General features: G+C 50.1%; 1 protein-coding gene across 6 annotated transcripts in view; it reads left to right on the top strand.

Moving 5' to 3' along the window:
- The window catches only part of ARHGAP23 (Rho GTPase activating protein 23), a 142,640-nt gene that overhangs the window by 72,000 nt on the left and 57,649 nt on the right, over positions 1–12,991 (top strand). For all 6 annotated transcript variants that reach the window (XM_090044587.1, XM_090044586.1, XM_090044585.1 and 3 more), the window contains exon 2: positions 1,890–2,069. In XM_090044587.1, coding sequence (XP_089900713.1) covers positions 1,890–2,069 — 180 coding nt within the window. The remainder of the gene's footprint in view (positions 1–1,889; positions 2,070–12,991) is intronic.

Below are 12,991 nucleotides of genomic sequence, written 5' to 3'. Positions count from 1 at the left end.
CAAGGAAGCATGGATGGTCCAATGGCCACTGAGCAAGGAGGTGGGAAACCTTGTGTTCATTTTCTTGGTCTGCCACAGACGTTCGTGGGTGATCTTGAGTCAGTTAGTTAAGCCCAGATCTTTGAGTGTATTGGGGCACTTCTCCCTTGTTGAAACAAGTCTTACTGCCCATGAGCATCTGGCAGTGTAGCACTGGCCTAGGCACAGGGCTGTTGAAGAGGTGAATTTGCCCGGGTTTGAAACTTGCAGCTTAGAGCCACCCTATCTAAAGGTCCATGTGGATGTTATTAGACACTGTCAAGAACAGAATGAGAGTAAATCTTTGCATTGTAGCCAGCCTTCCCCATCTCTGAGAAATGGGGTCTGATTTCCAGCGGTGTGTTCATTGCAGAATGGGATCCCTTGGCTCTTTGCTCAGCAGGCAGTTACCATTAACTGTCATTTCTCTTTCAGGTCACGTTTAGTGTCTCACTCAATCCCAAAGGACACTCCTTTCTTCCTAAGCAGGGTGGGAGTGTGGTGGTATCACTTGTGGGCAGCCACATAACCAAAGGGATGGGGAAACCTCTTGCTCTGATGCTCCGAGGGAATCTGGCTATGTCTGCAGTGAGCTTTCTGGCCTAGGAAACACTGCAGGTCTTGTCCCATGAATCATTCCTAGAGTGCCGCTGTGGGGGAAGAAGGATGGTCTTATGGGCAGGTCACAGGGTTGACAGACAGGGCTGGAGAAGGTTTGGCTGCTAAGTCGCTGTGACCTTGGGCAGGCCACTTGGCTGTGCCATGCCTCAGTTTACCCACCTGTGAGTGGGGTGGCAGTTGCTTCCTCCCAGGAGCTTGTGAGGTCCCCTGAGAACCTATAGACTTGCTACAGCATTATTATTGCTACCACCACCACCTCATAGCTTTCTGTAATTTCCTTTTTCCCAAAGCACTTAGCAGTCTACTGACAAGGGACTCTTTGAAGCCACCTCTGAGAAGAAATGTTGAACCTTTTAACTGGACATAGGAATAGTTCAGGATAAGAAATGAAGGAGGCATTCCTAGAGCATGGACTGTCTTTTCATTATATGCGTGTCCAGTGCTTGGCACAGAGAGACCCTGACCGTCAGTTTAGGTACCATAGAGGCTGAGATTGGGGACTTACTATGCCAGGGGTTGTACCAACATAGCGAAAGAATCCCTATCCCAAGGAGTTTACAGTTTTGACAGGTTGGAAATTGGAGAACAAGGGGTGGAAAAGCAGTAGCATTATCTCTGAAACAGAGAGACAAAAGCCCAAGTCCTTAAAGGTATTTAGTTCTGAAGTTCCGTTGACATCAGTGAGAATTAGGGGCCAAAGTCCTCAAAGGATCTAGACCAGTGGTGCTCAACCTCTGACCTGCAAACCAGATCCAGCCCACAGGTCCAGAAACTTGGCAGTGGGGGATTGGTGGCAGCTTTGTTGCTCCTGTCCTGCCATTTCTGGACACATGGGGACCCCCCACAGGCCGGATAATGTGGCCCTGCCCCAGCATGTGGGCTTGCTTTGTGACCTGATCTGGGCATGTGGGGTTGGGCCTGCATGTAGCTGGATCCTAGTGCATGGGATAAGACCTGCGGGCCGACTTGGCATGGGATCTGGCCCACAGGCTGACCCTACTCCACTCATCTGGCCCGTGGTGTTGGAAAGTTGGGTACCGCCCATCTAGACCAAAGTGACTTGCCCATGGTCATGCCACAAGTCAGTGGCAGAGTCAGGGTATGGAACAAGAGCCTTGTGAATTCCAGTGCAGTGCATGAACACCAGTGCTTTTCTTCCTTTTGCTCGAGCCCAGGAGGGTGAGGTGGGAATAACACAGAAATCTGTGTTGGGCTCTGCCTTAATATCCTTTCTTCTTTGTCCCCGACAGCCAACACCAGGCCGGAGAGATGGGGCCTCCCCAAATGCCAATGCCCCCTTGGAGGAGTCCTTTCCTTGGGTGGGGCCGAAGACGGTGGTGCTCCAGAAGAGCCCACAGGGGGGATTTGGCTTCACCCTCCGGCATTTCATCGTCTACCCCCCAGAATCGGCGGTCCACACCAATGTGAAGGTAATGTTGCTGCTCCATGCTCTCCAGCTCCATCAGCCCTGTGGGGGTGGGGGAAGGAACGGAGGATGGTCAGAAAAAGATGCTCATTAGGAGGAGGATAAAGGAAGTAGCTGCTATTTGATAGCAGGGACTAGACTTGCAGACCCTGGGTCCAAGCCCATATACCCTTCTCAGCAGGAACTGAGGAATAAGGTTAGTCTGGAGGGTGCTGGATAGGGTCCTAGGGTGGCAGCTGTCTTGGTCCCCTTCATATCAGAACAGGCCTGGGTGCTGCCCCCTATTCAAGAATCACTTGAATACTTGGGGGTGGGCCATATGTTGGTCATAAAAGGGCACTTGCCCTGAAGAAGCCAGTTCCTCCATCCACCTCTTTAGACCTTCAGAGATGTTACTACATAGAGTTTCCCTTCAAAGCTCTCTGCTTAAGAAGTCTCTGGCCAGAATTCTCATGTTTGTGACAGGCAGGAGACGAGCTCAGAGAGTTGGAGGGGTCCCTTTAGTCTTCAGTCCTGGGAGATCCCACAACTTATCAGCTAAGAGTGGTCTGTGGGCCTGTGCACATGGATGACAGTACAGGGCTTCTCTTGGCTTTGGTTTCTGCATCAGCCTGTCAGAGTTTCTGGGGTTTTCTGAGTCACAACTGGTATCTCTGCTCTTTGCTTTCAATTCTGGGTATTCCTCTGGAGGGCAGGAGCCTCACAGTCACCCGGTTTTCCTCCCTGCCTTGTAAAAGCAAACTCAGTGGCCTTTTTTGGGGCTCCATTGCTCTGGAATGGCTGGTTCCCTTCACTTCTTTTTCACAATTCAGCTACATAGCCCTCCACAGATGCTCTTCATGATCTCTCCAGATAGTTCCTGCTATCTGCAAAGGCCTCCATTCAGTGTGACTTCTCTCAGGCCAAGGAAGAGACAAGATGTGTCTGGCCAGCACCCCCTCTGAATCCTGGCATAGGCTGGGACTGAACCAGGTGTGTGTGCATAGCCTTCCCAGCTCAGGGGGACCCTCACCAGGTGCTTGCTCCCTGCCCGTGCTTCTGGCTATACCCAGCAAATGGGAGACAAGTTGACCTACAGGAACCTGCAGGGCAGAGGCTGTTCCAGATTTATGCTTTTATGGTTATGGAGAGGAAATGGATGCAAGTAGCCTGGAGCTGCCCCATGCCATGGTGCCTGGCCAAAGAGAACATCAGGAGCGCAGCACCATGGGCTGGTGTTATCTGGTGAAGACCCCCACCCCTAGCTTGCCACTGCTGAACACAGGTTTTAAGAAGAAATGGTCTTTGAGTATCAGCCAGTCCTGTAGGCCCCTGCTGGTGCTCCCCAGCCCCAGTAACTTTGCATAGGTGCACTGAGGTTTTGGCATATTATAGCATGAAGTTAATTCCTTAGGTGCTCCCACCATCTTATTTGCTATGATGGAGGTGGTGCCAAATGCATAGGGACAAGGAGGAGAGAAGATTTTCCTACTACTCAGTCCCTGGGTGGTGTTCTTATGCTTATGGTAGGCAGGTGACCAGAACAGACAGCTGAGAAGTTGATGCATATTGCTACAGAGGAAGTGAAAGGCCTTTGGAATGGTGCCTGTTGTGCCATGCCAGGTTGGGGGGTTTCTCCCTGCCTGTTGAGTCCAGCAATTACCTTTCCAATGCATGACATAAGCCTGTCAGTGTGGCAATGCATAACCTCACTCCCCTGATTAGCCTCTTCTTTGCGACTCTGGCCCAACCAGGCCTGCACATGCTTGGTGTTTTTCTCTTACTGGGCCCAGCAACACTTTGCTGTGGCAGTGCCTGGGCCCTGCACCTGCATGCCCAACATGCAGGTATGGATGTCTTCTTTTATTTGGTTTCCCAGATGTTCCACTGCCACTGCTTTGCAGTGTGATACCTGTTACTGCACTGGCTAGAGGGGCTATTTGGTCTCTGTACGGCCATGGGGAAGACCACTGTGGGGGGGTCTAAAGCAGGTCATAGCTTCCATATGGAACGTTGGGGTGTCAGCCAGGGAGTACAATTTGGAAAGCAGAGCCCTTCATGATACTGCACCCTCAGTCATCTGCTTTGTCCAGGAGTTCAGGATCCCCTCCAGGCTGTGAACCTAGAGTTCCCTCCCTTACAGATGCATCTTTCAGTCTTCAGGTAGAAAGGGGAGTGCAAGAGTGGTTTGAGTCTTTTAGGATCTGCTTGTAGCTGACCTTTAGGGAAAGGTTGGAGGCTAGGAGGAGCTCCAACCCAACGCTGCCTGACTGCAGGAGACCCCCATGTCCGGGTGGAGAATGGTTCCCAATAGGGGTGAACTTTGTGCGCTCTTGTGGAGCAGAGTTAACCCCTTCACCCCTGAACACCAGTGCTTGATACATGTAGCAAACATGCTCTCTGGCTACCACACATGGTGTGGGACAATCATGATTTTCTGCAGAGACGTGCAAAGCAGTGGCAGAAAGCAATTACAGTGGCAAGGTGAGGCAGCTGGTCTGGACGTAGTTTCAGGCAAAATAACCCCTGGGTTCTGGGCGAATATTAACTAAACCACTACTGGGTTTGGGACAGTTTTAGTAATGTCTGTAGGATGGGGGTGCCTCTTCTGCAGGAGTGTGTCAGAGGGTAGAGGAGGGTAGGTAGCTCCAAGTCCCCTGTTGCTGATCTATTATACAAAGACACAATAGCTTTTGGGGGTCTCTCCAGAGCTCGTCTTCCCCTTGCTCTGCAAGAAATCCAGAGTTTGAGCCCTAGATTTTTTTGTTTGCTGCCTGTGTGTAGAAGGAGATGCTGCTCAATGCAGACATGGCAGAGGAAGAAGAGGGTTTAAGTGGCAGAATATCTTTGCAACACAGGAGCTAGCAAAGCAGACAGGGATGTATCGTGATCTGGTTCCAGAGGGAGCTGCACCCCTTTCTTGGCTGCACATCAGTACATCTGTCCAGTCAGGCAATGTCATTTTTCCAGGAGAAATTAGTAGTTTTGGCCCCATCACCCCTCCCCCCACCAAAACCCTCTTTCTTCCCAGAGAGGCATGGGCCTGTCCTCTGAAGCAGGGAGGATTTGTTGAAACATTATTTGACCTGACTTCCTAGCTCTGTACAGCTGCCTCTGCTTGTTGGTGTGTGTTTAAATCCCAGTCCCCCCTTTCGTATCCTGCCAAACTGTTTGCTTTGTTGATTGCCCATGGCGGTGAATTCCACAGGTTTGCTACATGCTTCCTCCAGCAGACTGACTGGAAGCAAATTTATAGCTTTTGGAATTTACTGCCTGTCACCCTGACACTCTGGGCTCTTTGGTTTGCTGGATCAAGGGGAAGGGCTGAGGTTGCCTTAGTCAACCTGTTGTACATATATTATCATCTCCCACTCACCACCTTTCAAAGTCAAATAGTCCAAGAAATGTTAATCTCCCTGCCTTGACCTCTTAAACATCAGACATCTCAATGCCTGAGGTCTAGACTGCTCTGCCTAACTCCCTGAAATACATTAGTTTCATGAGACCTGGGTTCCATTTTCAGCTGTGACACTTACTCCCTGCATGACCTTGGTCAAGTCATTTGATCTGTGTAAAATAAAGGTAGGAAATATGTTCTTCCTCCCTTTGTCTTGCTGGTGTAGACTGTAGGACCCTCCTGGGAAGGGAGCTACTCTTTGCTGTGTGTACACAGTGTCTGGTTCAGCCAGATGTCAGCCTTGGCTGGAATCTCTAGCTGCTGCTGTATTTAATAGTGTGCGATGTGCGTGCAGGTGTTGGCAGCTTTGGCATGGGTGTGTGCCTATGGGCACATGCCTAGTTGCATGCTGGAACCATGATGGTTTTTCACACACACTTAATTTACTCCCAGTTCTTTTTAGAAAACAAGGTGCTGCCATTCCCATGGGACTTCATTCCAGGTTGGATTTGATTTAAAGCACTGGCCACAAAGCCTCGATTTAATCATTGTTTTCTACGAAAAGTGCATTCTTGTTGTTTGATATCCTTTATTAATTCAACTTCTTGAAACTGTGTAGTTTTAGAGAAAGGTAAGGGCTTGACTGTGTACACAAACTTGCAGAGAGACAATAGGTCTGATGGAATCACTAATCAGGTCTGTTATCTCTCATCTCCATATACTGCTGTTAACAAGGATGTTATCTCTGGAGACAACAAGCTCTCACTGTGCCTGAAGAAGGGTGTTTGTGCCCGAAAGCTTACAAAGAACTATTTTCCCAACCATTTAGTTGGTCTAATAAAAGATATCACATCTACTCAAAGAACCTTGTCTGCCTATGATCTCTGGAGAGACAAATCTTCAGTTTGAGAACTGAAACTAGGCATCACAGAGGTACTTAATGGGCTCTTCTAGACTGAGCAGAGTCCTACTGGGTAGAGTGGTTTTCTTTAATCTTTACTAATATATGGAGGAGCCTCTGGGAACCCCATAAGATTGGGCCCCTAATATAGCCTGTTGTGACCTATTTATAAAACTTCTAAAAAGGTTCCATGAATATATTGTCTCAAATAATATATAATTAGAAGTTTTATAAACCCTATTCCATGATGTTATCTTTGAGCTTTAACATATCTTAAATTAAAACTATATTTATATAAGTTTATTTTTTTTAAAAAGCATCTTAACAAAAAAATAAAAATCTGATTTAAATAAAAAAAATCCAGTTTTTTTGTTTTAATGTATTTTTTTAATCTTTTTATTTTTTTTATATGCCCTGTTTCATTCTTTAGGACTTGGGCCTCCCCATGTCTCCTTCATTCAAATCTCTCCTCTTCTCGTTTAGGGTTATCTGTTTAACTGCCACCCTCCACTCCAGAGGAGGCTGTATTTCACTGGTGCCTTAGGAGAGGCATATGAAGTGAAATCAGCTGGAAGAACCAGCTGGATATGATTTGATTTACCTGGTCCAATGGAGGTGGAGCAGAGTGGTCCCTCCATGCTAAGACCTTCAATCAGATTTCCTGATAAAATACAGCAGGGGGACATGGGTCTAAGTGACTGCTGCTCCTGAGCCATTTCTCTGCTAAGTCATTTCTTCCCCCTGATTGTCCTGCCTGGCTTAGGCCTTGAACAGCATCTTGCCTCCAGGTGCCTTTTGATCTCTGCACCAGCTGTTCATATTTGCAGACTCTTAAACACCCCATGATAGCACTGTGCTGTGAGTGCCCTCCTCCAGATCAGCTGAGCATTCCTGCCTCAGAGGAGAGGGGTGGGGATGGGGTGAGGCCTTGGCACTCCCAGCGCTGTCACGTGATTGCTGCATCCAAGCAGAGCATGAGAAATCTGGCACTGACACACTCACCTTGGTTGTGCTGCAACATCTGGCAGTGGCTCATGACTGCATTGCTTTATCAGGGCTTCAGCGCTGGTTCAGGCAGCCTCCAGCAGAAAGACATGGCTGTGTAACCTCTGCTGTGTTATAGCATCTGGCAACGGAGACATGACTGTGGCACCTCAGTATGTCAAAGCACAGAGCCCAGGGGTCTCCATGGTTGAAAATCCCTAGCACTGAGAGGCCATTGCATTACCTCTGCTGTGTCCCAGCAGGCAGGGTCTCTCATTCGGAGACGGGGGGACTTCCCCCTCTGCAAAACACAGAACTCGGATATAAGGATGGACATAAGGAGGACTGGAAGGGGCCTTAGCCATTAAGTCCAATCCCTGGTGGTCACATACAGCCATGTTCCCAAAAATCCCTAAAAAACCGGCACGTCAAACCTTCCAAAGGAAAATGGGGACACCAGCAACAAGAGCTAGGTAAAAGGCAGGGGAGATGAGGGTGCTGCCAATGCCCTACTAGTGCAGTTACAGGGATGTGCTGGTTAACATATGCTCTGGGGATCCAAGGAAGAGGACCCTGCCCCACCCCATGCCACAAAGGAAGAAGAACCCACCCATGGGCTTTAAAAGCTTGATGGAGGGGAAGAATTCCTTCCTGAGCCACATTGGGCAGTGGTGGGTCTGACCTTGAGCAGATGACTGAGATGCTGCAACCAAGAACATTCCAGTTTTCTGAGCGCTAGCAAGGGCACCAGCCAAAAAAGCCCCAGCCTTTATTGCAGCCATCGTCCAGTGCTCCAGGGACACGATCCCCACTCCTCTCCTCTGTCACAGAGCCAGCTCAGCACTGCCGTGCTGTCCCGTCATGCCGCCGGCATCCCAGGGAGAGAGGCGCCTCTCCCAGCCGGCCCCAGTCCCCAGCAATATTTGCTGACATCTCGTCCATTCAGATTAGGCGTCTGGTTGGGAACTGCTGTCCGTGCAGCACTGAGCTTTGTGGCCAGAGCCAGTTCTCTTGAGCTTCACAGGCGAAACTGTCAGCTTTGTCATGGCAGAAAGGAAAAGTTGGCTCTCCTGGCAGGCTGGTTCAAAGCCTCTATGGGGCTTGAAATCTCTCTTCCTCTCCTGCAGCATCAGCTTGAACCAGACAAAGGGGAAACTGTTTGAGAGTCATAGGGTCCCTGCAGCCCCTTTGCTTAAATTAACTCCACTGTCTGGTTATGGATAGGGTTTCATCCTGCTCCCTGGAAGCCTCCCGTCTCCACCTAGCTCCTTATGGGGTCTTCCTCAGTGCCATCCTAGAGGCCCCCACATGGGGGAAGAACTATCAGCATTTTCCAGATGGGGGAGTGAGTCATAGAGTAGACAAAGTGACTTGCCCAAGGTCAGTCAGGGCATCTGTGGCAGAGCCAGAATTGAACACAGGTCTTCTGAGAATCCAGGTCTTCTAGCACCTCAGGGTGTCAGGCCAACTTTCCTGCAACTCGTGTTATTCTCCTGAGGAGTGCTTTTTGGCCACCTCTTCCACACGTGAGCACACAGAGGGCTCTTGCTTGGTTCCTACTGGGTTCCTCCTTTTCCTCTGTGTGTGGAGGTCCATCATGAAAGCTTGCCAGCCCAAACGCTAGGTCTCCTTGCCAGCCATTCACCTGGGTTACCATGGAGGTGAGGGGAAAAGTGATGATAAACTAAACAAAATACACTTGTAGCATCTGTAGGGCAACAAGGATGATGGGTGGTATGGAGGAGCGTCTATAGGAGGAGAAACTAAAGAGGCCAGACCTATTCAGTTTAGAAAAGATTCACTTGAGGGGGGAACATGATAAAGGCTTAGAAAATACTAAATGGCAGAGAGAAACTAAATAGGGATTTATTATTCCAACCCTAATATTCTATGATTCGATTATTTGCTCTCTTTCACGGTACAAGAATTAAGGGTCACAAAATGAAACTAGTAAATAGTGAGTTTAAAACTAACAAAAGGAAGTCCTTTTTCACAGTGTGTAATTCAAGTGTGGAGCTCATTGCCACCAGATGCTGTGGAAACTGATAATTTAGCTGGATTCAAAAAGGGATTGAACAACTTCTTGGAGGAAAGGGGCATCAGTAGCTATTGCGTGTAGGAGTTGGGGATGCAGCCTCTGCATTAGAACTTTCTATGCCTTAAATGCTGGAGACTGCAACAGAGAGGAACAGTGGAAAAACCCCTGATTATACCCAATTCATTCTCCCTTCCAGCATTTACTCTCTGCCTCTATGAGACACAGGATACTGGGCAAGATGGACCTATAGTCTGACCCAGTAAATGTCAGTTAAGTTCGTATTCTCCCCTGAAGAGCAGACGGGCAGGACCATGCCAAAACATCGGGAAATCTCCATCCCCAAACCTTCACTATCTGCTTTATGTTTTACGTCTGTTTTGCTCAGCTGGGCAGCTCCCTGCAGACTGTCAGGTGAGAACACCTGATCCTGCCCTGCACAGGTCAGGGATGTAACATACCTGGCACCCACCCTGCAGCCTTTCGGCAAGCAAAGGCAGATATTCCTAGGAACGGATTGGGATTAGACAGCAGTGAAATGGGGATCTAAAGTGCAGCTTTGGTTGTTCCCCCTGGCTCCACAACAGTGTGAGCTGGGGCAAGCTGGGGCAAAGGAGCCAGGGCCCTGGTCTGGGGGCTGAGTTTCGATACAGTTGAGTCAGCCAGGAGGCAGACAGGAGCTATGCATTCCTCATTGAGTTTTTTGGCAGCGCTGGCAGGTGATGTCACCCCCTCTTGGTGCCCTGAGTGAGCTGAGCCCACAGACCCCAGGGGCTATTGCCTCACCTGTGCAGAGGGAGCCAAGCAGGTTGTCTGCTGCCAGAGATGAGAGGAAAGACAGGAAGCTTTCCTCTGTGGGGGGCCTTCCTACTGCACATACCCTCCCTACCCTTGGCACCACATCTCCCAGAGTGCAATGCCTGCGAGTGTGAGGCTGGGAGTGACAGCTGGCACAAAGCTTTTGCTGTTGGCACCCCTTGCCACCCACATCCAGCTTCGAGGCCTCCACAGGAAACGTTCCTTTCTCACTCACCCTCCCCACAATGCTCCCTGCGGTTTCATCTACCCAATAGCCCTGCATGTCTGAGAGACAGTAGTGGAGGTCCCAGGCTCAGCCGTGATTCACAGAGAATTTAACTTTGCTCCTTGCAGTCTGTTTCTGTGCCCTTTACTGTTGACCCCTCTGGACACGGTACCCCTGTGCCTTGGGTTTTTGGCTCCCACTGACTTTGAGGGGCAGAAGAGTTCCCCACCCCATGTGATGGCAACCCTGACTCTGCAGCTGCTAATCCTTCCACTGCTATTGCAAGGCCCTGTGTGATGGGAGGACAGGCTGTGGCTGCCTCTCCTTTGCATCTTGCTTTCTTCTCATAGCTGCTGCCCAGAGGGACACTGCCATTCTTTCCCCCAATCCCATGCCATGTCTTTGCGCATTCTCTCATCATTGCTTTATGCCTTGGACTTGCATGCAAGGAGCCAGTTGTTGAATGGGGAGTTGTACCCAGATCTCCCAGGGTGGTGGTCTACCTGCCTAGTCACCCCTCCTACCCCTGCGCTACCACCTGCTCTGTGGGTATCTCTCTCTTCTGTTGTCTCTGTGCACCCCACCTTCCCTTCCCCCAATCTCATGCTATCTTCCTTGGGGAACAATAGTTACACAATGCCCAAGGCCACTCTCCCCAGCTCCTGGTGTATTTTTATCTTTTCTTTCTCACTAGCTCTGGTTGCTTTTGTCTAAGCACTGTGGAGAGGGAGCTGTCAGCTGGGCTTGGAAATGCTTTGCCCTCTTGGAGTGAGCAGAGAGGAGGCATGGCCATTAAGACCATTATAAAATTGGAAGTCTCTTTCTTAGCACCAGTATTCAACCTGCAGGGGTGCCATCCAGTTCCCTGCTTCCCAGAGGCTGAGAACTCTGGCATCCCGCTGTGGCTTTGTAGCATCAGAGATGGGAACCCACCACTGGTGAGCTCAGGCACAGTAGCTGGGTCACTGGCTGCACTTGTAAAGCCCCCCTAGGTCCCACCAAACTGGGAAAACTCCTGGAGAGAAGCTCAGCCTGGAGGATCCTGCCCTGTCACTCCTGGAAGAGTGTGACATGATCCTATGGAAGAAACAGAAGGCAAAATGCAGGGGAGCTTGGGCAAGACTAGGGAATAATTTAGACTAGTATGTACCCCCGGTGTCAGACTGCCTGGGGTTGAACTACCATCGTGGGGAGGGACCTCAAGGTCATGTGCTCTCACCTCAGGACATCAGCTCTGAATTCAGAGGGGTTTCTTTACCTCAAGCACTCCCACCTTGGCCTTCTCACCATTGCCGAGGGAGACAGAGACTCTCCTGATATCCAGACCCTTTGTCTTCTCCCCCTCCCAGCTCTAGACCTTGTCTGCTTGCATCACGCCACACAGAACACAGAGCAGGAAGGATGGCCCCTCTGGCCAGATCCTTCACGTGGCTTCCTATCGTGAACATAGCTCACCAGAGATGATGAATGCAGTATTAGATATAGCCAGTCTCCTGACTTGGGGCTACCTTTGTGAAGCCCCTCTCCCACCTCACAAAGTCACTTGCTTGCATTGGCATGGGCTGGACCACTGCTTGTTCACTAAAGTAGCTCCATTAGCTTTGGTTTTAGTCCTGTGAAAAGGTGTTGGCTCTGACAACTGGGCAATCAGTCCCTGTGCTGGATGGGACAGGAGGCTGTACTGTGCTAGCTTAAAGGCCATCATCTTTGAGTTGTACCTCATCTTTGCATCCCCTTTCTAGCCTGCTCAACTCCATGGCCTCTGGGCCTTACTGCAGCCGACAACTCATTCAGAGTCGGCATCCTGAGGGTGTCAGAAGCTGGTGGCCCTGCAGGAGCAGGGAGCTTGTCTTGGGAGTAGGGGGTGGGAGATTTTCAGTACTGCCCAGAGGGCTTAGCTGTCCAATTCTCAGTCTCTCTATTGGGATGCAGGTGTTTCAAGCTTTTAGGTTAGTTGGTAAACAGCAACTTGAGTCTTTCTGTTGCTCTCCAGTGTCCCCTCTTGGTTGACTCAGGAATGGTGGGCATGGGGACTAGCCAGGGGGGTAACTTGGGAGGGCTCAGGGAGTAGGGGGTGGGAGTTTTTCTTGGGGCATGCCTCTTTACTTAATCTTCTGACCTTCCTAACTCACCTTTGGGGCAGTAGCTGCATTTGCTGCAGATCTGGCTGAACCCTGAGGGATTTGAATTGGTATGTTTGTCTCCTGCTAGCAGTGCCAGCTGCCCAATATGCTCCCATGCCAATCACCCTGGTGGCAGGACCATAGCTGCTCTCAGCAGGAGTCCCTTTGTTGAGTTGAGAGGGTCACTTTCACTCTCAGTTGGAAGGGTGGATGGTGGTACCAGAAGCTTTATATCCCACCTGGTAGCTGGCACAGGCTGCTGAAGGCATCAAACCCCAAATTTTGAGATGCTCCATCTCATCTCCCCGACAGCCTGGGGAGAGGAGTTGGCAGGGGTAGCACTTCCAAGGCTCCAAGTAAGCATAGCCCCAGGCACACTGCCCTAGGAAATTGGGGTGGTTTGTCCTACCCTTTTGGGTTCATTAATCATCCAGGTGGGAGCGAAGGCTTTCTCCTCCTTGCATCCATCAAAGGGCTAGTGCC

The sequence above is a fragment of the Crocodylus siamensis genome, chromosome 4 (assembly GCF_052110815.1).
Source record: "Crocodylus siamensis isolate JL-2025a chromosome 4, ASM5211081v1, whole genome shotgun sequence".
Taxonomy (NCBI): domain Eukaryota; kingdom Metazoa; phylum Chordata; order Crocodylia; family Crocodylidae; genus Crocodylus; species Crocodylus siamensis.
Note: the sequence above shows the minus strand (reverse complement) of the source record. Positions and strands in the feature narration are given on the sequence as shown.